The following is a 25,497-nucleotide window of genomic DNA, read 5'->3' as shown; positions in this document are numbered from 1 at the left end:
GTTTAACTGAAACATGTGTTGCAAGCCCAATGGGACGCTGATTGGTGGTCCCATGTCATACAGCACAACTGCAAACCTATTGTAATCCCTCCTCTCTGGTTACACTGATTGGTCCATTTACAACGAAACATGAGCTTTTTGCACATTTTAGATGCACTTTATGTGTATGGTGATACCTACAAATGGCCCCCATGAGCTTCCATACTCAGGGTAGTATTCAATGCCAATAGCTTGAAATGGCACACCCATCGTGAAAACCCATTGGGATCTAATACTGGCATTAAGAAGTAAATAGCTCATATCATAATCAAGTGAGACAGCCAGTGGTGTGATCTCAAAATGATTCAGCATTATAAATTACTATTAAACAATATTTTGGTTCACAAAAAGAGAACAAATAGGGAGCAGGGCTTCAGTCTAACAACCAATCCATCTTCTACCACTACATTAGAGGCCAATCACAAAAATAAGGATGCTAAAGATCCTTACAGAAAAGTCTACAACACAAAAACTAATTTCCAGAATTTATAAATACGGGATCTCACACTATGAACCCAAGGGCAGCCACGCATATTGTTGTAGTACTACCCAAAGAAGTCAGCTCCTTATATAGTGTGAGGATAGTGTAACCATTGTTCAGCTGCTCCAAAGACAGTGAGTTTTCATTTTTTTGTCCAACTACCCCTTTTTAGCTAACAATTACTAATGTACCTTGAAGACACGGGACAAAGACTAAATTACTGCTGCGTCTTAATAGAATATGCAATATTGGGTAGAAAAAACAATTAGCTGAAGATGCAAAACAAAACACGGTTTGGTCAGTGGTTTCAGATGGTAGAGGTGTAAAACCTGCAACCCACTGTTATCGAAGATACTGTACAACAGCAACCACTATAGACTCTGCATCCTAACAGTACGTAAGACCCTTGGATTTCGTTGGGGAGGTTAGGTACCCTCTATAGTAGCTAAGGCAGGATTTACAAAGGGCTTGGGTTGCCCTTGCATCACATAAAGTGACACATGGCAATCCAAGACCATCAGTTTTATTTACTAAGCCATGCAAAGCCACCTTGCATGGCTCTCTGTGGCTTAGTAAACCCACAGTAATGCAAGGTAGCGCAAACTGCTGCCTTGCGTTACTTTGGGAAGTCATTCCATAGGTGGAGTATGGGCATTCCCATGCATCCACCCATTGAGTTTGATGCAATTCCATATTTATTAAGGCAAATAAACCGTGGATTGCGTAAAAATGGTAGGCCGTCTCAAGAGAGTCCTAACGACAATACCTATATTTCTCAATGTTATTTCTTCATTCTATGTGTGCTGTATTCTGCAGCACATGTAGAAAGAGGAAAATGTCTCGTAGAGTTATTTCTGTGCAGGTAGTTGTCCCTTCCTGCACAAAAACAATCCTGCCTGTAACGCAGGCACCCTTGCACCACGTGTCCAAGCTCCTACAAAACACCAAAAACAGCAGAACCCTTGTAGCTTATTTCCTGCACGTTAGTAGCAGAGGTTAAATTGTGTTTTGCTAGCTTTATGGTAAATGGCACTGTTGCCTAAAGAAAGTAACAGTGTGATATAATGATTTCTCACAAAACGTTCTGAAAACAGCCTCTTTATTTAGCAAATTAATATATCCTGCCCACCCGAGAACAGCCAAATTATGTTCAGAATAAGAAGTTTACCAGTTTTACAATTTCACAGAAGTCACATGGATGTCTTTTTCCACTGAATAAGTCATTTATGGCTATGTCTAAAGGGTGCTTAGTGTCCAGGAAGATAAGTAAATGCATCCGGACTAAGAGAAATTGACCAATGAACTAAAGGTGACATTTGGGCTAGTCAAACGAGCATCTCCTTTTAATTGAGGTAAAATAAGACAAGATGAACTCTTTTTGCACAGACGGATATAAATGGCACTCATACACATGTCCAACTATGTTGTGAAGAATATTATATCTATAATACTACTATTTTTAAATATGTTACTTTATTTACATGGTACTGCTGACACAGCACAATGAATTTCAATAGTGTAAATAACTACAAATATTCCTCTACCGTAACCAATACGGAAAAGGGGTTTCGCCTCACTTTGAAAGATGGGAGAAAGGTAGAGAAATATGATGTCCACAATCTATCACTGGGCACAGTATGATCTTATTAAGTCCGATCAAAAAACTACAGAAAAAGTAGCAAAACTTTACAATTTTTTTCAATGCAATCAGGGTTTCTTTGTACAAGTACACCTTCAACAATGCAATTGTTCAACTTGAGTAAATTAAGCTGTAGAGTAGCAAAACAGCACAGATTGTAAAGCAATCCATTGAAAGGTGACAAGGCAGTGCTTCATCAAGTCGGACACTGTTTCCATCATTTTGAGTGTCAAAAGCAATGTATAATTTTAATGACATACAACACGGAATACCATTAGATATGTCTGCTCTCCTTGCAGTTGTAATAAGGCATCTCCCAGAAGTGAGTGATTACATGTTAGGATCCCAAAGGTAAGAATCTAAAGGCACCAATTTACAAGGCTTTTTCGCAACCCACCTTCTGTTATGCTTTCCAGCGTACACTGGTGCATGCTTACACTACAACAAAAGGAAAACTACACAGATATTTGCATACACAGGCAAGGTAGGTTCGTTAGCAAAAAAGTGCTGTGAATATTTTTTTTATTCCAAAAATGTCCTTTTTGTTGTAATATTGCTGTTAGAAAGGATTCAACGTGGTGTGAAACTGCGATTGATTTTAATGTGAGACATCGTCTGTCAGTCAAGTCTATGATTACACCGTGCTATTACTAACTCAGTAAGCAATTTATGGGTAAAATGGGGCAAAAAAACGACGAGATCGATTAGGGCCTTTTATGTTCTGAGTGAGATAGTGGACAAAAAATTAAGGGTGTTTGACACGTTGGATAGGTCTCATAAAAAGACAAGTATAAGGCAAAAAACAGTGTTCTTTCAGATGAGCACCAATACATTCCAACCGTTTGATGCCACTTGTATGTGGAATTGTGTAGAACGAGTCACAAAGTATATATTGATGTATGTGGTATATGTATAGCAAGAAATTAGCTGAAAGCTAGCAGAATGCTTTACAGGGTCTAAAGCAAAGGTATAGTCAATGAGTGATTGGATGGGCAGATGGGGCCTGGGGGTAGAAGTGGACTGCTGAAGTGTCTGCTGTAGTGTTTTTTAAATGTGTTAAAAGCCAAATTCTTACTAGAATTAAAAGCCAAGTTCTTAGTAGAATAATTAAGAAGCATGTTTAGACAAGAGTTAGAGTGTCCGCCCTATTTACTACACCAAATGGTAAAATGCTTGAAGTTACACGATATTTTGTTTTAGATCGCCCCATCATACCAGTTGACAGTAGAGCAATAAAGACACAGTCACCTTGAAATCATGAATAATAACCTCATACACCCTCTGGTTGTACTAATTGTAAATAAAGGCAAGCATGTCGTTCTACATACAGGGACAGTGATAAAGAGGGCCCAGCATCGCTGTAATGCCTGTGGTCTAGGATTTCTGGCACCAGAGCTATCATATGTCCTCCAGCCGTTGATGCAATATTTGTATGTGTCTGACATATGTCTGAATGCAAGCTTACCTCATTACAGGACTGCTAATTATACACCATGAGGCAGGGGCATCACTGGCTTATGTAGGCTGAATATCAAGGCCAGAGAGACAAACAGAGCGATTGCTGCATTTCTTGATGATGGCATTCCTAACACTGTAGCTTCCCTTCAAGAGCAATACCCATTGGTCCCCATCTTCATCGCCCATCAAGCTACTTAACTACAGTATTTTTGTGAAGGATTAAGTAGGGCATCATAGGGACTATGTTTGACACTCACTATTTCACAAAACAGATCAAAGAGAATTTGAAAATGAAGCATATGAAACTGAGCACACAAATATGCCCAAGCTTAGCCTTAAGGCCTTTTAAGGAATGTGTTGCTTCTGAAAATGGTCAGCATGGCATAAATGAAACCACTGCCCTCTGGGGATACATGTTTTTCTTTTTTTTGCAATATAGCAGGATGTTCCTTTGGGATGAAAGCTCACCGCAAAGATTTTAAGGTCTTAGGTTATTAGTCTGAAACCTGCAAAGATCTACTCAGCCTTCCACCTACCTTTCCATGATAAGTAAATTGAGTACCGTTACATTAGGCAACTGTAAAACCAGTTATTTACAGCACTTAAAAAATGTCATCTGTGCGGTAAGAAGCATTATATAAAAACAAGTTATACATGCTTATGTCTGTTTACATCAATCTTAGCACAGTGCAAATTGACTTTCTTTGGCAGTTTACATTTACATGTTGTCTCGCAGTATTATGACCGTATTTTACTATGAGAGAGTGAGGTGCAAAGAATATAATGGCATCAGCCAAGCGCCAATTCTGTATAAGCCGCCACCAATAACCGGGCACAGAACATACACTGTGATAAGGATTTTCAATCAAATGGCTGATTTCACAACAGTGACAAGCGACAGAAAATAGGAAAACAACGTAATCGTTGAACTTTGAAAATTAGGTTCCCTCTCAACCGGGCTACGTTTTAAGAGAAAAAGATTAAGAGATAACGGCAGGCAGATATTGGCGATTAAATTCCCTGTCCAAAGGTCTGTATAAAATGCAAAGCAATAGTATACGCATTGTTGGGAGCAGGCTTCGAACATTAAATCGTGTATTCTATTAGATTTTTTTCAAGAATATCCGTCAAGGTGAAAGGTAATCTATCAAATCGCAGTCCCCCAAACTAATGGCAACAGAAAGGTGACCAGCCCTCTCACATTTGACTATCGTTAAAGTTACAACATTGATTATACAAAATTACTGAGCAGAAATCTATTGTGGAGGTGGAGCAAGGATGAACGTACTGTCAGGTGTAAACCCACTGAGCAGTACTTGCAGTAAGAGAGAAAAGTGATGTTGAGTTATGTAACAGACTCGTCTCTTCGTAAAAAGTTACAGAAAATCATAAATGTTGGTAGTGTTATAAATTTGCACCCTGTCTTAATATAATACAAACAGGAAGGACTCGTTTTCCAATACGTGCACTTACGATACACACGAACACATTCACGTGCATACAAATGGCTAAGCCTCCTGCGCCTTGCAGGAACGTCCCAAAATCCTGAACTGTGCAGGGGTCTATTATAATACATTTCTACCCATGATTATATCTACTCTGAAAATTTCAATCAATAAACATCGATGAAGTTTACACAATATGAGCAACTCTACATACAATGTACAGAAGTATAAGGATTCTGCTGATCTTAAAACACTGAAGACTTGTGAGGGAAGATTGTAGAGGCCAGGCGTGCGGCCTCACCACAGATGAACTGAACTCCGTGGGAGAGAAAGGACAACTTGCAGCTTAAGGAAACAGCGTGCACGCAGAGGAAAGACCGTCCGTACAGCAGCCGGGTCATCAGCGTGCTATAATTACACCACAGAAGTTTCTGACAGGAAGGCGAAAGAGTTGCTGTGTTCACGTCCACCCAATGAAAGGGGTGCAGAAGAAGATCGTGATGCCCATCTCGAAGGCAGGCGTCGGTTGGCAGGACAAGCTGGACGGGAGAACCCTTTCTGGCTGAGAGATTTACTTGACGATGACATCTAAAACATAAAAAAATATGAATGATTTCAACCAATTTCAACACTAATTTTGTATTTTGCCGACTTAAAATTCCATCACTGTTTTTAAAAATTTAAGCCTTGTGATAAAACGTTTACATCTTCAAATAATTCTCATTTTTACATTTCGTGAATAGCGCATAATTTAGATGCAAACATAATTGCTATGTCCTGTTACGATTCCCCATCTTATCTTTTAGTAGTGAACTGTCACAACGTATTTACCACAGTCAACACACTGATAATCCAGATGTGTTCCCAAATGATAAACCTTTTTTTAAACAGCATCTGTGCCTTTAATTGACACGGGCTGCTAGAAAAAAAAAAAGCCGTTTCGGAAAGCAAACGCACGGATGATGATGTACTGTTCATTGCAGATCACCATCCCTGCAATCACAGCCATTTGCAGAGGTGTCGCACATTTCGACCTACCTATTCAAATGTAATTAGACAGGCCGTTTTGCAACCCTCTGCAAATGACCATATTGCATTGTGCCCTTAAAGTGCATAGGTCACATCACAAACCGCATACTCTTTGGCTAGGGGTTTTCAAACGGACCATGGGTCAAAGGTCCCTATCTTCCCTTAAGTTGTGAATCACAACATGGATCACAACATGGGCTCTTCCATGTCCAGTCGTCCGCTTTGGAAGTACTAATAAACAGTCTGGCATGTTGTGTAAGTTTAATTTTTATCTCCAACCTAGGATTTTTTTTCACAAGACCTCACAGACTTTCCATGAATTTTAACACCTATAATGTTGTGCATTCTCCAAACAATTTGGAGGAACTAAGGGGCATATTTATACTCTGTCTGCGCCGAAGATGCGTCAAAATCTTTGACACACATTCGGCGCAAACCTTGCCCCATATTTATACAATGACGCCAGACCCCGCGAATGTCAAAATCCCTCCGTGTGCGTCATTTGGATGCAGGAAACCGCCTTTCTTTAATTACATGCAAGGTAGGCGTTCCCATCCAAAAAATGACTTCAAGGCCAGTGCGCCTTATTTATACTCCTGTGTCATTTTGATGCACAGGAGGGGCGGTCCTTAAAAAACGGCGCACTGCCTGATGTGCGCCGTTTTTTAATGCTTGGGTGAGGGCAGGCGTTAAGGGACATGTGGGCACACTTCCATTGTCTCTGACCATGGAAGCAGTCCAGAGGTGCCCTTCCCTGCCCCCAGGGACACCCTCTGCCACCCTTGCCCGCCCCTGGAGGACACCCATGGATGGGGGACCCATCCCAGGAAAGTACAGGTAAGTTGGGGGTAAGTATAATATTTTTATTTATTTAAAGTGGCATGGGGGGCCTAAATTGGCCCCCCCTACTTGCCACTGTGCCCAATGGCCATGCCCAGGGGACAAAAGTCCCTTGGGCATGGCCATTGGGCAAGGGGGTATGACTCCTGTCTTTGCTAAAACAGGAGTCATTTCAAAGGGGGTTTTGCTTCAAAAAATGTTGCAAGTCCGGTTTGAGCCATGATTTTTGACTCAAACCTGACTTGCACCATTTTTTGATGCCCAATCCCCATTTTTCCCAACGCCGGTGCTGCCTGGTTGTGAGTAATTTTTTTTTACTCTGACCAGCCCGCATCGCCGGCTAACGTCAATCCATAAATAAAGCACCTGCCTGGTGCATAGGAATGGTGTTAGCCGGCGGTAAATTTTTTGATGCAAACCAGCGCTGGTTTGCGTCAAAAAGTATAAACATGGGAGTAAGGCCCATAGTTATACATTTTTGTAGCACTGTATTTGCGTTATTTTTTTTATGCAAAAGCGGCGCAAACTTGCAAAATACAATTGTATTTTGTAAGTTTGCCCCGTTTGTGCGTCAAAAAGCGGTGCAAACGCGGAGCTCAAAAAGTATAAATATGGGCCTAAGTACTTATGCCCAATTTAATATTTTAATGTGTTCACCCACCTAATATGCAATGTTTTGCCAGCTGATTCATTATCAATTGTATTTGTATACACAATTGTGTTTTCAGGTACTTTCTTCCTAAGTGAAATATTTTTAGGTCTGGCTCGATACTAATTATCTCAGATACCTACTTATTACAATATAAATCTATTGTGCTTTGATCAGTAGCCTTCAACCACAGGGTTTTAAAGCAGTCTCTGCCAGCCATTTGACTGAGGAATTGCCAATCACACCTTAAATCAGCCCAGAGAAGTATTTCTCTCTCACACTGTAATGCCATTGGCTGCTTCCTGTATCATTCTACCTCTTAAGAAGAGAGTGCAATTATATGCAGGAGGCACTACTTTACAACTAAAAAGAAGGCTCACTCATCAAACAATTAATTATTCATGTCATACATTCATTAATATAGAAAAAACAACCCTTTGTTGAAACATTGGCTCAAGTCAAGACTAATAATCCTGCAATCCTAGACTTTCTAAGTTTCTCATTTTTGCATATGGTAAAGTTCTTCAGCAAGAACAGCCAGCAAAAATTATCCCTCCTGCCTTAAGCAGGATAACAATGGTAACAGCTTGCAGGATAGATCTCTAGTCCTGGAAGCAGTATAATCTTCTCTCGTATAAGGTCTTGAAAGGCGAACCTGTAAGAGGATGGCATTTTTTACAAAATGGTTGCTGTAATATATACCTTTTCAGCTCAGCAAGATGTTTCCATCAATTTCGAGTCAATACTTTAGATGCCATGGTGATGTTGGGGATTGGCTTCATGTCTGGTTCCTTTGTCCTGCCGTTTGTAATTTCTGGGATAAAATCTTTCAGTCGATCAGCACACAACTCCAGGTTCCGCTTGCACCAGAACCTATTGGAGCCCTGTTTGGTTTATATACATATATGATTCTAACTAACTTTCCAAACCGAAACGCGGAGCGAAAAGGAACACGTCCGAACCCGATGGCAGAAAGAAAACAATCTAAGATGGAGTCGACGCCCATGCGCAATGGAGCCGAAAGGGGAGGAGTCCCTCGATCTCGTGACTCGAAAAAGACTTCTTCGAAGAAAAACAACTTGTAACACTCTGAGCCCAACACTAGATGGCGGGATGTGCACAGCATGTGTATCTGCAGCTACACATGCCATCGAACATATATATATATAACATATAACATTTACTGCTGTTGCTGGCTAAACATTGTGTGACAATCACCAGGATGGGGCAGGCAGGCCCCAGTTTTGGACGTTAGGTGAGTGATGTGACTGAGTGGGTGGTGGCTGAGAGAGAGTAGGCATGGTGATCAGGTGGGGGATAAAACCAAGGAATAGGTTGATCAATAAGTTTTTAGACCCTGCCGTTCTCTGCATACTTCCTCAGATGGGGAGGAGAGCTCCTCTGACGCCATTGACACTTGAATGTTTTACGGGACATAAACCTGCCATGCTTGGATTACTTGAGTTGAATGGGCTCAGGCATCCATTTATTGTTGTATAACGTCTTATGTACATTGTCCCATTACAGAAATGCGGGAGCCATGTATGCTTGATCTCTCTGTGACACGGTTATTGTTGGCTATTGATGACGTTACTTGTTATTGCATCTTTGAACTGTAAACACTTAATAAGGGATGTTTAAAACAAAATTCTCAAATAAAGGTAGATTTTTCTAATGATCGGCCTTTGTCTGACAGCAAACACTTCTCAGATGATCTGGAGCTTATGGTTGTGTGTTCACTATAACTTAAGTTACCCTAATGGTCTGAATAGTTGAAAAAAATAACATCTCTGTTTTTACTAGATATCTTAGAAAATCTAACCGAGCAGCTGCGTGGAAGCACTATAACACAGATGACCTTTGTCCCGATGTGAGTTTGTCGTGTCTCTAAAGGCCAATGAGATCTTAATACATGAGATAGATAGGCACATGTTTTTTAGTTATTTAAAGCCATAGCAAATAAAAACAGAAAAGAAAAAGAAAGAAAAAAAGAAAAAACGATATTTTAAAACAGCACGTCATCCTCATTGTGAATAAACAGGACAGGGCATGCATTTGCTGCTGAAAAACATTTTGTGACTCCATAGTCATTGGATCTTTCCTCACCGGTGTACCATCATATTAAACTGCTGTTCGGCCAAACAATCAATCTGCTACATTCCAGAAACACGAGTAATCAGATGAAGGCATACGACTGCCACTGCAAGACAATGTGTAACTGCATAATCATTGCAGCTTCCCCATCGGCATACAATTATAGGCTATAGTTGCCTAAGCAAACCAGAAAGTACATTAAAGGTGAACTGTTCACCTGTGCACGGTCACGGAGTCCAGAAAAATTAACAAATTTAAAAATGAGTAAAACACACACAAATAAAAACAAAATAAACCGAGGCACCTTAGCACCCTTGGTGTCTATGCGGCTGATGTGTGGCAGCTCCCTCTAAGGAGCCGTTAACAGTGGTGAAGTAGAGGGCTGCAGACTAGTGGATAAAGTGCGAAAACGTACAGCAGATTGTGCTTCCAAAACAATCTCAGGACTGATAAAGAAAAATACATTTAAAGAATTTAAAGATGTGAGGAAAGGAAAAGATGAGACAGAGTGCCCTGGCGCCGTTGGTGCTGGTACATCTGATATGTAACACTTCTGCCAAGGAGTCGTCAACAACATTCATGATGAAACATTCAATAGTATCATGGCTAGTGTGCGGGATGGGGAATGAAATGCATGGTGGGGAAGCCTCAAGAGCTATACCTGGATCAGAATACGGCGATGGCAGTTCGGCTACCCCATTAGTTGTCTGAAGAACTCGGGTTCAGTAACCTGAGAAATTTCAGGTATCTAACCGACAGCAGACAAACAAACGGTGATGGCCAGGTTACATAAAAAAAAAATGCCCAATCGACAGAAAATTGGCGTTAGCCAATAACATCTTAAACTTTTTAAAAAGGGACAAATACAAACAACGTGCATCAAAGATTCCTGCTTAGAATTACACAATCAACATTCATGTTTGGAGGACCCTTTTGGGGGCCCAAATCTGTGTCCTTTTAATGGTATTAGACCTCATCTAAGCCTCATTAAGGGGCATATTTATACTTTTTCACGCACAACTGTGCCAACGCAGTTGTGCGTCAAAAATTTCACAGCCGGCTAACGACATTCCAACGCGCCATGTGGGCGCTTTATTTATGGAATGACGTTAGCCGGTGCTGTGGACTGGTCTGAGTAAAAAAAAAAAGAATCACACCAGGCAGCGCTGGCGCATGGGAAAATGGGGGCTGTACTTCAAAAAATGGTGCAAGTCAGGTCTGAGGCAAAAATCAGGCCTCAAACCGGACTTGCACCATTTTCTTTTGACACACAATCTCCATTGTCATGCCCCCTTGCCCAATGACCATGCCCAGGGGACAGTCATTGGGCATAGTGGCATGTAGTGGGGCCCAAATCAGGCCCCCCTATGCCACAAAAAAAAATGTTAAAAAATACATACCTGTACTTACCTTTAGTTCCCTGGGATGGGTCCCCCCCATCCATGGGTGTCCTCCAGGGGTGGGTGAGGGTGGCAGGGGGTGTCCCTGGGGGCAGGGGAGGGCACCTCTGGACTCCTTCCGAGCCTACAGATCCCTTAACGCTTGCCCTGACCCAGGTGTTAAAAAACGGCACACATCAGGCTGTGCGCCGTTTTTTAAGGCCCACCCCCTCCTGTGCGTCAAAATGACGCTGGGGTATAAATAAGGCGCACAGGCCTCAAAGTCATTTTTTGGAAGGGAACGCCTACCTTGCATATCATTAACGCAAGGCAGTTTCCTGCTTCCAAAAAATGACATACATGGTGGAATTTTGACTTCCGTGGTGTCGGGCGTCAAAGTTTAAATATGGGGCAGTGTTTGCGCCGAATGTGCGTCAAAATCTTTGACGCACATTCGGCGCAAACAGAGTCTAAATATGCCCCTCACTTTTTTTAAAGCCCAATTTCATATGGCTGGAGAAGTAGGAGGCTTTCCAGGGTTTGGGTAAAGGAGCATGCATAAATCCACATGAGCCATGCATGCAAGTTCTTCACTCTCCTCACTCAATGTCAGTTCCGCACCTTTGGTTACAAGTTTTGAGAATATCTTTGGCAGAAGATTTAGATCCATAATGCCCTGCACATTTAAATGTTCTAATGAGCTCCTCATGTAAGAATTCCATTGTAACTTGTGGTCTTGAAAGCCTTGCAGATCAATTCTTTAAGGAAACCTTTGGGGCCGATTTGAGATTAGCATAATAGCACAGGAACCATGTTTTTCAACATAAGTGATTGCTTGTGTAGGCCAAATTCCAGGCATATTTGAAAAAAAAAGTGGCATCGGTCAGATGGAACGAAGGCCTGCAGCACCGAATTTGGACTTTGTTTGAATATCAGTGCGCTGTACGTTAGAATTGGCATGAGCTTGGCATCAACCACTTTACAGATGGCTGTAAAAACTGGGCCCGCAACTTTTCTACCAGTTTCTAAAAGCTCACTATCATGGCCAAAGCACTGGCTTTAAGGTAAGAAAGCTGAGATACATGCAAGCCATGCTGGTTAAAGTGAACGCCCAAGTACTTTAGGTTTGGTACTAGTTCCAACTGTACATCATCCAAAGCAAATCTGAATTTGTTGGAGCATTTGGTGCATCCAGCTCTGCAGACCATGATTTTGGTCTTGGAGTGGTTGACAAGAAGCTTGTTCACCTCGCAACATTGTGCAAGAGCATCCAAAGATCGTCGCAGTCCCACTGCTGCATGATCGAATAGCAGTGTATCATCTGTATACTGAAGGCAATGTATGTGGGAGCCAGCAAACGTAGGTGGGAAAACAGCTAGTGCATCATTTATGCCTGCCAGATAAAGATTAAAGACGAATGGGTCTAGGATACATCTCAGTTTTACACCAGTGTTGGTCCATATCTTATTTGATGTGACCATGTTTGATGATATTTTAACTCGCATCCAGGTATTGGTGTAGAGGCTCATAATGGCTCTCAGTAGGTTTTCCAGGATGCTCAAGTTTCACAGTTTCTGCCATAGTCGCATTTCATAAACTTTATCAAATATGGTAGTAAAATTGATAGATGCTATGTACACATCGGGCGCATTTGATGAAGGCGGCCTCAATCAGGGATAAAACAATAATTAAGTTGTCTTTGGTTCCATGGCCGCATCTGCAGCTGGACTGAGTGATAAGAATTAAGGTCTTAACATTGCCTAAACTTCTAGATCACTGTTTAAGATTTTTGCAAAACATTTCCCATCAATGTCAAGGAGAGCTATGAGCCTGAAGTCTGATGGTCGAGCACACACTCCTTTTTTATGAATCAGGGTTAAAATGGAAACTCTCCAACTGTCTGACATGTCATTTGACAGGATACAGATCTTAGTAGGAAGGCCCATTCCTTAATTGCTGATTTAAATATTCAAGTAGGGAGGCCCTAGGATACGAGGTGCCTGCTATCCGAAAGGATGCTACTATGTATTTGATCTTATTTTCTCTGGCCATTGCTCAAGGTTTCTATGGGCAAGATCTGGTGTATCAAATAGCAGTAATTCAGGACTGGGCCCCACCTTCCCTGACCTGTACAAGCTAGAAATGTATTTGGTTCACTTTGCAGCTGAAATGGATGGTGAGACCCTCCTGGTGTGCTGTTCTGGATCATTCTCCAGAATTTTGCAGAGTATTTCGTTTTAGCAGCTTCGTAAAGTTCTGCCCACAGGGACTCTTTTTTTTTGTCTGGCAATTTCCACGTTTTGGCTCAATAGGCCTTCCTAGCTTTCCAGATTGTTTACACAGTAAGGTGGGCATGTCCACTGTTTCCAGCAGCCATCAAGAGTTGGTTTAACATTTTTTTAGGGCTCTCAGCTCTGAAGTGTGTTTGCTTTCTTGCTGATGACCCGCAATGCTCTTCTTACCTCCAAATGTGGCAGGTGAAAGTTTCAAGAGCCGTGCCCAGTGAATGAGTGGGGATGCTTGCTTCCTTGCTCCTCATCTTAACAATTTCAACAGTTCTTCCATCTTTACATTTGATGGAGCTATGAACTATTTTGTTCTGCGCAGCCCACAAACGCCAATAGTATTAGTTTGTGGGAGTCTAGTGGATGTCCAGGAGAAAGTGTGGGATAGCCTGGTGTTGTCACTAGTCAGGCTATGCTGGACTTGGAAGATCTGCACAAGAGAATAGTCCTGCACGAAGACCCGGATTTAGTCATTTCAACAGGATCTCAGATTTGAGATCTATTTGCAAAACTATGGTTAATCTAATGCACCTCTGCCATTCAGATTCCTAAGGCCTAGTGAGTTGAGGGTAGTAGCGAATTTTCTTCCGGCCTTGTCCTTCTTGGTTTTCCCTGGGACAGTCTCTAGGATTTGCCAGGCTATGTCTTCCTTCAGTTGCCAAGCGACGGGCTCTGCTGCTCCTAGTAAATACATGTTAATATCGCCAGCCAGTATCCATGTGGCTGCTCAAGACCATTGTGGCAGTTCTAAGCTTTAGTTGTTAATTTGTCTCTCTGAGGAGAGTCTAAAGTAGAAAAAAAAGTTTGATTTTTTTTTAAATTGCTTCCAATTATAACAGGCTGAGGACAACTCTTCAAGTACATATACAGCTGTTGCAGAGAGTGGGGGTCATCTTAAACTGGTCTTTATTTACTAACTATAAAGTATATTTTGTATTCTGAATTAAAGCTGTGACTATAATCCAAAAACACTCTTGATCTGACTCTGAGAAAAAATTTCACTGTGAAAATAACGACTCCCCGATGAGCAGCCTGAGCTCAAGATAGAAAAAAAAACACCCAATGAGGGGTCCAAATCCTAGAGTTATTTTTCTTAAAGTAATATTATATCAGACTTCAAATCTTTTAGCTATCTAAATAACGCCTTACATTTGATAATATTATTGAGACAATTGACATTACACCTCATGGTCCAGATCAATACTGTTTGGAATAAATATTAAACAGAAGTAACTTAAATAAATGTCTTTCCTTCTCAATATATACATATCCTACCCTACCACCATTCACCCTTTTCATCCCATCATTCGGCCATGGGTGATTCTCAACTGTACTATCTTGTAAGGCCCTACCTGGCTAGTCCCCACAATAGCTATTCCAAAGAACTATGGTATTACCGAATTTACTGTTGTACACCACTTTAAATTTGCGGGGTGGATAATTGTAACTTGAGCCCCTGCTGTTATAAATGAAGGAATCATTGTTTTGAATGGTTTTCGTCTTAATGCTGTTTCAACAGTAATGTGTGAGAAGATTCAAAATTCAAACATATTTCTCACTTTGAAAGACTTTTTTTGATGTCTTATTAAAAAATCTGCAAAGTTCACAAGGACTGTTCTGTGGTGCCAGGACTGATCAGGGACAGAATAGGGAACTCTGTGGGGTCACATAACTGAACGATTGCAGGAAAAATCTGGCATGACATGGTCTTTAACACATTTTTTAACTACACCTACAACATCCAGTCTTTCTTCCTAATACTCTGGAAACCCAGTGACATGCAGACTGGAGCACTGTGAATGCTTTTCAAGTTCCTCTTGACTAGTCTTTAAGTTTGCAAATGCTTTTTTGGTACTGTATGAAATGTTGCTTTAGCTGTTGAAATGTCTTTTCACAGTCTGAAACTCTTTGTTCTATCTTTTTGGAGGACATAGTGCAGTGCTTTTAGAAATTGGGTATCTAGTTGGCAGAGATATGCCCCCTGTCCAAGTAGGGACCACAATTCTAGTCAGGGTAAGTCAGATACACACCCTAAATTAACCTGTGCTCACCCTCTGGTAGCTTGGCACAGAACCATCAGGCCTTAAGAAGAAATGTGTAAAGTATTTGTGCAATACACACACACACACACACACACACACATCAACACAATGGAAACACCACAAGAAGACAAAGGTTTAGAAAATTAGAGAATACTTATCTGAGTAAAATAAGAGCTAAATGACAAAAATCCAATCAGTAAAATTCAAAATATGAATTATTTAAAGATTCAATTAAAAAATAGTGCTTAAAAGTCACTGGCGGTCAAAAGGTTATTTGAGGTTGCGACGGACCAGTGTAAGTCCAAAATTCAGGCTGACCATAATGGAGGGTAGGACGGTTACAGAACTGATGCAGGGTCCACTGAAATAGTACCTTTGATGGAGAAAGCATCGATGTCGACGACACACTGTGTTGGTTCTGATCTTTATAGTCGGATCCCAGGACAGCTTCAAACTCCATTTAAGTGAACGCAATGCATCATAGTCGAGCTACACAATGCTTCATTGTCAGGGTGCACATGCAGTGAATCAGCTGTCGTCTAATAGCTTCTGTGTCGACATCAAAAGAACGATGGTGCAGAATTAATCACACATTCAAGGTAATGTGTCCGTTTTTGCAGAAATCAGCTGCAGTCTGAGGCCCAGGTCTGGGTGGGGCACCTCAGCAGTCTTTGATGTCCCCGATACTGCAAAACAGGGGTCACTCCTGCAAGACCTTGGAGTCACTCTGGGATCCAATGAGATGGGTCTAGTCCTTGTCCTTAGCAGGGCAGAGATCAGCAGGGCAGCTAAGCAAATCAGCGAAGCACTTCCTTAGAAAAGTCAATCCAGGCAGAGTGGCAATCCTTACAACATAGTAGATCTTTACTCCAGCAGAATTCTTCCCAAGTCCAGTATGGTACTGATTTTGTGGGGGTCAGAGACCCAGTTCTCATACTCAAAAGTGCCTTTCAAAGGAACTCTCTGAAGTGCACAAGGATCCCTTTCAACCCAGTCCTGTCTGCCAGGCTATCTGTGGGGGATAATTAGTTAGGCCACTACACCTTGAAGTGTAAGTGTGAGCCCCTTCCATTCTTTCTGCCCAGGAAGACCCACCACTATGCAGATGAATGCATATGCAGTTGAGTTTGGCTGTCTTTAAGGAATGCACAAATGTTGCTGTCACCCAGCCCAGCTCAGACATGTAGTGGAGACAGGCTGTCAGGCACACAGAGCAGTAATAGTAGAGAAATGCCTACTTTCTAAAAGTGGCATTTCTAAAATAGTAATGTTAAACCTGACTTCACCAGTAAAGAGAACTTATTATCATTCTAATGATATGAAACATGATGTATCTACTCCTTTCTGAATAGGAACTACAGCTTAAAACTATATTAAGGAATTCCCAATGCTAGCCTATGAGAGAAGTAGGCCTCACTGTAGTGAAAAACGACTTTGGGAGTTTTTCATTACCAGGACATGTAAAACTTAAACGTACATGTCCTGCCTTTTACTTACATAGCACCCTGCCCTATGGGCTACCGAGACCTACCTTAGGGGTGATGTACATGTAATAAAAAGGGAGTTTAAGGCTTGGCAAGGGGCTTTAAATGGCAAGTCAAAGTGGAAGTGAAATTGTACACACAAGCTCTGCAATACCAGGCCTGAGGAATGTTTAAGGGCTACAGAAGTGGATGGCACACTCAGTGCCGCAGGCCAGTGCTGCAGGCCCAGTAGTAGCATTTAATTTACAGACCCTGGGCATATGGCACAACATTTAACAAAGGACTTACACGATAAATTAAACATGCCAAACAGGTGTTACCATGTTTAGAGAAGAGATCACATGCACATTAGCACTGGTTAGTAGTGGTAAAGTGCTCAGAGTCCTAAAGCCAACAAAAACAAGGTAAAAAAAGAGAAAGAGGAAGGCAAAAGGTTTGGTGGTGATCCTGCAGAAAGGGCAATTTCCAGTAATTGGGTAACCTTCTCATCCTGCACATCAAGCTGATTCCTTGGTTGTAGAGCCATTCTATTAGTGTTTACTTAATCACTTTGACTTTGTGTTTAATATAATTGTAAATTCAGTCTTATGCATATTGTCTTGAAGAGTATACCCTACCGCTGATTGAAGACCTGAGATTCATCTGAACATATTTTATTTGCAGATGCTTGGGTTCCATGAATCATTAAAGGGGATTTTTGTGAGTTTGATTCCTGAGTGGATGGCTCCAAAGAACCCAGAACTTTTGCATATAAATCAACAGGAGCAATAATTTCATTATATTCAAAATTGCAGCACTTACTGAGTCTTGCCTTGTGTTTTAAGCAAACCTCATCTAGTGAAATCTGGAAAAAACCCTGAGGAAACATTTAGTGCTAAGTTGGACTATGTTACAAGTAGGTTAGCTGATTAATTTATGACAGAATGATGCATATAGGTATCACTCACATTTATTACCGAATCAGTATTATTTGTATTTATTGCAGAAAGAGTCAAGAGTTGGGTGCTCCAATGTTGGCTATCATTGAATACTGATTCTGAAAGAGTTGTATTCAAACACAAAAGGATGTTGCTAAACCCTGTTAAAAGAAAGAAAGGTTGTAAATTCTGCTCAATTTGCCATATTTTCATTGACTGTCCCCAAGCCCTAGAGGAAAAGGTTTTACTTAATGAACCAAGGTCTTTTATTTTGAGATTTTTAACGAGTGATTAGATGTGTGCACATTTTATTTTTTGAGACTTTCTACGGAGTAGCAAGTTTCATAAGGAACAAAGAAGTAACAAGGATCTATGGCAGCTCAAATGCAGCAAAGGGGTGTACACCAACACCCCCTCCCACATAGAACAAACTGCTGGAGTTGCCATACTCCCAGCTCCCTCAATGTGTTGTCTTACTTACCAAATGAGGAGGGGATTTAGCCCACTGAACTTAGTGTAACCAGTCGTTGTTCCAGTCCTTTTTCCTAAATGTTTCAAAATGTTTCAAATCAGCACCAGTAATTGATGGAATGACAAAGTGTATGCAAGTAATAACACCTAATACCATGCAGAGATGATTCTGAAAGATATAACAGGCAATTCATTGGAGGCCCAGCATTTGGTCAAGCTGAAGAATAGCTGCAGGCATAGCAAAAGGCAGCAGGAGCAGGGATTACAGTATACCCACAGAGTTCAAATATTTATCACTGTTTCAGAGATCTTTTAGCTGTCTTGGGGCAAGAGCAAAGAACAAAGTAGCCCCACACATTAATTTCCTCTATGTCAAGTAAAATATTAGATAGTTTGGCCAGCTTGATCCTTGCTCCTAAAAAGTGAGGATCGAAGCAGTTCTCAAACAAAGGATCTTCAAAGCAGTGATCATAAATCCAAAACACTGTTGCTATCCTGCACATGAATGCCCATTTTAGCTGAGGCATATTGGTAACTCAAGTGGAAGAGTGCCACAACCACACTCAGGTGCTCAGGCATCCTTGAGCGCCATTTAGATTCAGGGTGTAGGCTGTGACAGCAGTGAAGCAGAAACCTGTGGGAGGAGCAAGGCAGGTAGTGTCAATCCACACATATTTCTGCACCCCCTCCACAATACCTCAAAACTAAAATTATTTGCAGATAAACTGATTTTATACTTGAATATTATGAAAATATTAAATACATTTGATCAATTGTACTAATCTTCTCAAATTACCAGATACAAAATCAGTGATAGTAAAACTGAAGTTATGCTAATAGGTGCATCTAAAAATGAGCTTCCTCTGAGACAATGGACATATTCTGACCTACAATGTTCAATTAGATAACTAGTAATTTATGTGCCTCCCAATAATAATGATTTACATGAACTGAATTATGTAAAAATGATGATCAAAATAGCAATGTTGTTTCAAAGGTAGCATAAGCTTCCTTTAACAATTATAGGTTTGGTTGCCTAAAACTACATGTTTATTTAGCCTTTAATTATTTTCTTTCTCTCTAATGTCTTTTGCAAATTGCACAATATTATTTGTTCATCTCCTTGGTAGGCTAGTCCCCAGTTTATATGGAAAGAATAATGTCAACACAAAAAATTATCTAAAATCAAAATCTGACATGAAAGCCAATATAGCTCTTCCAAATTTTAGGTTGGGCTATTTAGCCGAGTAGTGTCAAGACTAATTTGCATATGGCTGCACCCAAACTGAAGTGGCATGGTGGGCAAAAGAATGATGGGCTGGAATGCTACTTTGAGTGATTGCCAGGGTTAGAATTATTGCAAGAATTTCTCTTGTCATATTTTATGTCTTTGATGTACGATCAGTCCTGTCTAATTTTTTAACAAGTCTTTGACATTTTTATGATAAATATGATGCTGAAACAATAATCTATTTATCCATCCTTATTTAGTAATTTCCCAAATATCCAAAACACAATCACTATAAAAGCTTACAGGACTACGTGAACATTTTTCTTTGTCTGATATGATATACCTGAGGTAAATCAATTTACCACTTGACAACAACACCAAAATATAGGCCTAAAGATTGAAACATGGGTGCTTAAAAAGTATGAAGTTGCTGTTTTTTGGTGGATTTCAGGTTTTTAGAATGCCTGAACATTTAAATCCTGGAAGGTAACACTGAATTAATTTAATAAGAAATGTTTATTTTTTTAGCATCTTTTAAGAGGGAGTCTTTAGCTTTACCTTATCAAAGTCAAGCAATATCTTTATGCAATAGCTAAAGCAATTTCAAGACTCCCACTTTGGCACTGGCAAATTGTATTGTATAAACTACTGAGTTTTTTATTAAACCACATAGAGAATATGGAATTAAACTATCAGATAAAAAGGGTAAGGAAAACTCCCAATTCAGTAATTAACCTTTTCACATTTACCACAATTATTCTCTGCACAAGTTACATACTATTTTACACCAAAGTTACTGCACAAGCTATCTCCTAATATTTCACATTTTTATTTTGAAGCCAAAACAATTCTATAGGTTATTGGTGGCATAAGACATGATTTTGTAATGCTTTATGAATCATTTTATTAATTGAGACTAAATTCTATCCACAAATTTCAGAAGGTTTGGAGATATTTCTGTGAATGACACAACTACTTTTTGCTGCTGCCACTCTACATATGTTTTTTCATTATGTTTAAATGTTTTTGATTGACAATTAATATATTTTTTCCACCCAACTAAAAAAAAAAAAAAAAAAAAAAAACATGGAAGCTTACTTTTCATAACGGGCCACTGTTGCTGTTGAGCCTATGCTCCTCAATTGGAGGTGAATGGTTAGAACAGGCACCAGAAATGAGTGGTGTGCAAGATCAATAATGAGCTCTATAGTGCACGAACAATCCAGAGTGCAGGACAGTGACAAATTGCATAACTATACTGCAAGAGGTTAGAATGCACAGTAGAGAAGAAATGAGCAAGTCAAGATTCTGATTAGTTAATTTTTCAGAGTCATAAACGTCAAATCATACATCAAGCATCACTACACTATTCAAATTGCTATAGAAAGTGCAGGCGGGTAAGCAGTACCTAAGAAAAATAATCCAGATGAAATGAAATTCCAGGCTGAGTCTATCTGCATCTAATCTTCATGGCCCTAGGGCCCTGGAATAGAGCAGTTCAATTATGCCAACCTAAAAACGGCCAGCAATTTAGAACAGTCACCTGCAGCCATTGAATTAGATTAAGGTTTGTTGTAAAAACCTCTGAAAGATTTTAAGTCCAACAGGTTCTAGAAACATCTCCATTACACCAAGTCGTAGTCATAATCGCTACTGGAGTTTATGAAGAAATGTTTCGAAAAAGAGGAGTTTGCAGGTGACCAAAGGAGGATTACATACATCTATTGACAAACAACTGATCCAATAATGTATCAACATTGATTGCTGGTTCAACAGATGAAAGGATAATGGGGATAAGAGGTAGCAAGAGGTAGCCAGAGGAACAACAGTAATAGGCATTCCAAACATCTCTGCACTGATGCTTAGAAAAGCAGAATAGATGATACAAGCCCTCTGTGATGAAAATCAATAAGTGACGGAAGGCCCTCAATCATACGAGGACAAATGTATTACATTTTTATGATCAGATTTGGACGGAGAAACAACCAGGAGCCAACGGTTTTACCTTGGTCTTGCACAAAAGCCCAAATGACTTACACCTTCTGTAAATGAGGCACTGATCACAAATGACACCAGTTTATCAAACTGTGGAGAATTTCTAAATTGAGAGACAGCAGAAGGTGTATTGATGGGGGTCTGCCACCAGATGCCCAGCCCCAACTCTGTAGACAGCAGAAGGTGTATTGATGGGGATCTGCCACCAGACGCCCACCCCCAACTCTGAATGTGAGCCATAAAACACGAACTGCTTTGGCCCTGTGCAGGGCATGTAGAAATGTAAGGACTGTTGATTCCATTGACTCCTACATCTCTCCAACCATCAGAATCAACAGAATTAGCAACTCAACTCAACTCTAGTGTTCAATACACAGTGTAGCTACTGAAACACAAAATGTTTACCCTCTGCTGCCCACAGATTTCAACTGACCATTGTAGGCAAAACCTTTGTGAGCTTCCCTGTGAACAGGAGGAAAATGAGCAGATGTCTTATTGTTATATCCACCAATACGTTAGCTATCAGTTCTAAACCACTGAAGAATTGTGCCATCTAAAAATCAAAAGCTAGTGGTCATACACTTAACATTATCATTTTAAATGTAACAGAAGTTGACAGATATAAACCTATAGAAGCATTATGCAATGCCATTTTAGCCTGGTTTAGTGACAGCGGTAGGCAGGGCGATTTAAGGAAACTGAGAATATTTTTTATTGTGGTGTGTGAGACATCCAGAAATGGAACCATGGATGGAATATTTGAGAAGGAGTAAAGAGGTGGCAGAGAAACACCTCTGCCTTAAACCACAAATCTCTCTCTAGGCCTACCTTTGAATCCTCAAGTGGAGCCCAGCCATTTTTCACCCCTTTCTTTGCCTTTCTTGTCAGGTCAGCCAGTATCTATCATGATAAATGCGGCGGACCAGCTCCTTTATCTTCAAAATGATTTTTGCCTACTTACGTATATACTCTGTACACTTGGACTCACAGCCTACCCAAAACTTGGAGAATTTGCCCTACTCTTATCATGACTCCACCATCTTTGTAGTTGTTTCTTCATTTCAATTTTAGATTTTGTGTTTTTTTGATGAGTGATATTATATGTACATAGCACACGTATATTTTAATAAAAGTGGAAACCTACTTTGAGTTTCAATGAGCATTCACTTCGGTGGTTGTTTGCTTTTAGGTGATAAGCCACTTAGTAATGAAAAAAACTGATGCAAACAAACATGTATTTCAGTATCAAAACTGAAAAAAATGATTTATCGTCAGTTTCAATGCACAAATCTCAAAAGCTCTGTACATTAACTTAAAATATTTTACTTCTTAGATAGAAGTGTGAGGAAATGTTCCTGACTTGTAATATCAACTTTTAATATAGCAAACTCTAACATATTGAACATGTTATCTGAAATAAATCATGATTTCTCAAACAGAAACCAGTTAGAACATGAATAAAACCACAAGCAAAATAATTTGATCAATGAATCCGATTACATGGCACCTATATTTTACATTAATAATCAAAATAGAGTTATTCAAATCATACCTCTGGGAAGTTCAATTTTCCAGTTCCAGGTTCTTGCTTACATGGATTCCTTGCAGGTCTGGGTGTGTTTTGAAGAACATCTTTTGTTGGTTGCTCTGTCTGAAGCATTTCCAGATACTGGTTCAATGTCTCTGTACCTCTGACTCTGAACTCAGAAACTGATTTTGTCCACTTATCACCAGCACCTTTAGAGTGACAGAAAGTAGGACCTGCTGATTTTTCCAAGTTTTTTAAAAGTTTCTCCACTACACCATAATTGGACCTGGAATCAGCAGATCGTGGACGACCAGATAAATTTGTTGGTCTCCAATCATGCTCATGAAGCATCTGTTGATAGCTGCTGCTGCCCTGGAAGCCATTCATTTGCTTTTGATGCCCTGATGTTGTTATGATGCCTTTAGAACAAGCTGTCTCCCTCTTACATACTAGCAAGCTAGGATCAGACAATCTAACTGCATTATCAATGCCAAAAGAGGTATCCCTGCAGCTACACAGTGAACTGCTGCTATGTTTGCTCTGTTCCTGATTATCAGTTGGTGTTAAGGACTGCAGATTCTCTGGCAAAGCAATTGTGCATTTATTAGTTTTAGACACTATCCTGTTAAACTCCTCAGTCTTTACTGACAGTTTCCCATTACTCAACTGCTCAAAATTACCCCCACACTTCCTGTCTGTGCTACGAGGTAAGCCCCTATTAGAACTCCATCCATTGATGTGATGCAAGCTCATATCACAGCTGTTAGTGTCTTTTTCAAACTTGCCTTCAGTGTGCACCAGCTTGCTTTGACAGACATTTGCATTGCATACGGAAGCAGTAGCCTTTTTCTCTGAAAACAAAGACATGGAACCCTTTGTAGTATATTTTGAAGGCATACCTTGATTTGCCTGTGAACTGGCTTTACATTTGTTGCCAAAGTCAATGCAGCCAATGTTAGTCCCTGATTTACCTTGTTGAGATGCCCAACTAGAGCCTAACACTTGTGTGGATACATTATTAGCTTGAGGGGACACTGTAAGCATGTTTGATAAGTTCCAGGATGTGCTCCTCGGTGGGACAGGTGGGGCTTCTTTGCTTGTAAAAGTAGGCTTATCCATGTAGACTGCATCCCCATTCGTAGAATTACAAGGATTGGATTCCAATATGGCATCTTTCTGGTTCTTCCTATTGTTGAATTCATCTCTTTGAGATATTACTGAAGATGCTGTTTGGACACTGGCAGGCACACAGCTCATCACACTTTTACCAGTCATGTTTTCAGGTTCTTCATATTCTCCCAAAAGTGGATAGGATTTCATTCTGCGTAGAAAAATGCACATTTTAAGTGTCAACAGTGTAATCACAACTGAGCTAAGGACATAGATACAATAAAACAAATTGCTCATATGGAAGGAACAAATACACAAGGAAGAGATGAGCACATATCACGTCACAAGTTGGCAAGTAAACATATTTAGTATTTATTTCTTTGTGTCATACTATATTTAAGCATGCTATTTTAAATGTTTCTTTAGCAGACTGGAGGCCTGCAGCTGAGCTCTGACAAGATGAAAGTACTGGTCTTCAGCAACATGATCTCCCCATTGGACTCCACCTGCTGGCCGTCGGAACTAGGAACAACACCCACACACACAAGCCACACATGAAATCTAGGGATCATCTTAGACGACAAGCTGAACATGATGGCTCAAGTCAATGCAGTGTGTACCTCCTGATTCCACATCCTGCGTATGCTGTGAAAAATCTTCAAATGGTTGCCTTTGTGCACCAGGCGGACCATCACACAAGTACTCATCACCAGCAGGCTGGACTACAACAATACTCTCTACGCTGGAATCTCCAAACAATGCTACAGATTTGTCAAAGTTTTTTTAAAGTTTCACCACTACAACATAATTGGACATAGAATCAGCAGATAATGGACCACCAGACCATCCATAACACCACTACAAGACTTATACTTGACTCCCTACTCCACTCCCACATCACACAGCACCACAGGAAGCTTCACTGGCTCCCTATTCACAAGTGCAGCAAATTCAAACTTCTCATACACACATACAAAGCCATTCTTAACACAGGACTAAAATACCTGAATGGATGCACACTCTTTCACAAACCCACCAAAAATCTACACTCTACCTCACTCTCATTTACACACATTCTCCACATCTGCACAATCAAAACTGGTGGTTGCTCATTCTCCTACATCACACCCAAGACACAGAACAACTTTCTTCTACAAATCAGAGCCTCCTCCTCACTTCTTGAGCTCTGCAAGAAGCTGAAGACTTGCCTCTTTGTATAAGCACCTTGATGGCCATAAAACTACAAACCTGCCCAAGCTCCTGGATACCCTCGCGGGTGATTAGTTTGCTAAACAAATCAATATAACACAACATAATACACATATAAAGCTTGGTCAGATTACATAGCCAATTACATTGTCATTTTCACAATAACTAACTC

General features: G+C 40.4%; 1 protein-coding gene across 1 annotated transcript in view; it reads right to left on the bottom strand.

Annotated features, from left to right (window-relative positions):
• Positions 1 to 1,602: 1,602 nt before the first annotated feature.
• The window catches only part of KIAA0408 (KIAA0408 ortholog), a 66,761-nt gene continuing 42,866 nt past the window's right edge, over positions 1,603 to 25,497 (bottom strand). Inside the window, exons 6-7 of the mRNA XM_069234838.1 lie at positions 23,031 to 24,327; positions 1,603 to 5,650 (exon numbers count right to left, since the gene is read on the bottom strand). Of these exons, the coding sequence (XP_069090939.1) occupies positions 5,477 to 5,650; positions 23,031 to 24,327 (1,471 nt within the window). The 3' untranslated portion in view covers positions 1,603 to 5,476. The remainder of the gene's footprint in view (positions 5,651 to 23,030; positions 24,328 to 25,497) is intronic.

The sequence above is a fragment of the Pleurodeles waltl genome, chromosome 5, assembly GCF_031143425.1.
Source record: "Pleurodeles waltl isolate 20211129_DDA chromosome 5, aPleWal1.hap1.20221129, whole genome shotgun sequence".
NCBI lineage: Eukaryota > Metazoa > Chordata > Amphibia > Caudata > Salamandridae > Pleurodeles > Pleurodeles waltl.
This window is presented reverse-complemented; position numbering and strand designations above follow the sequence as displayed.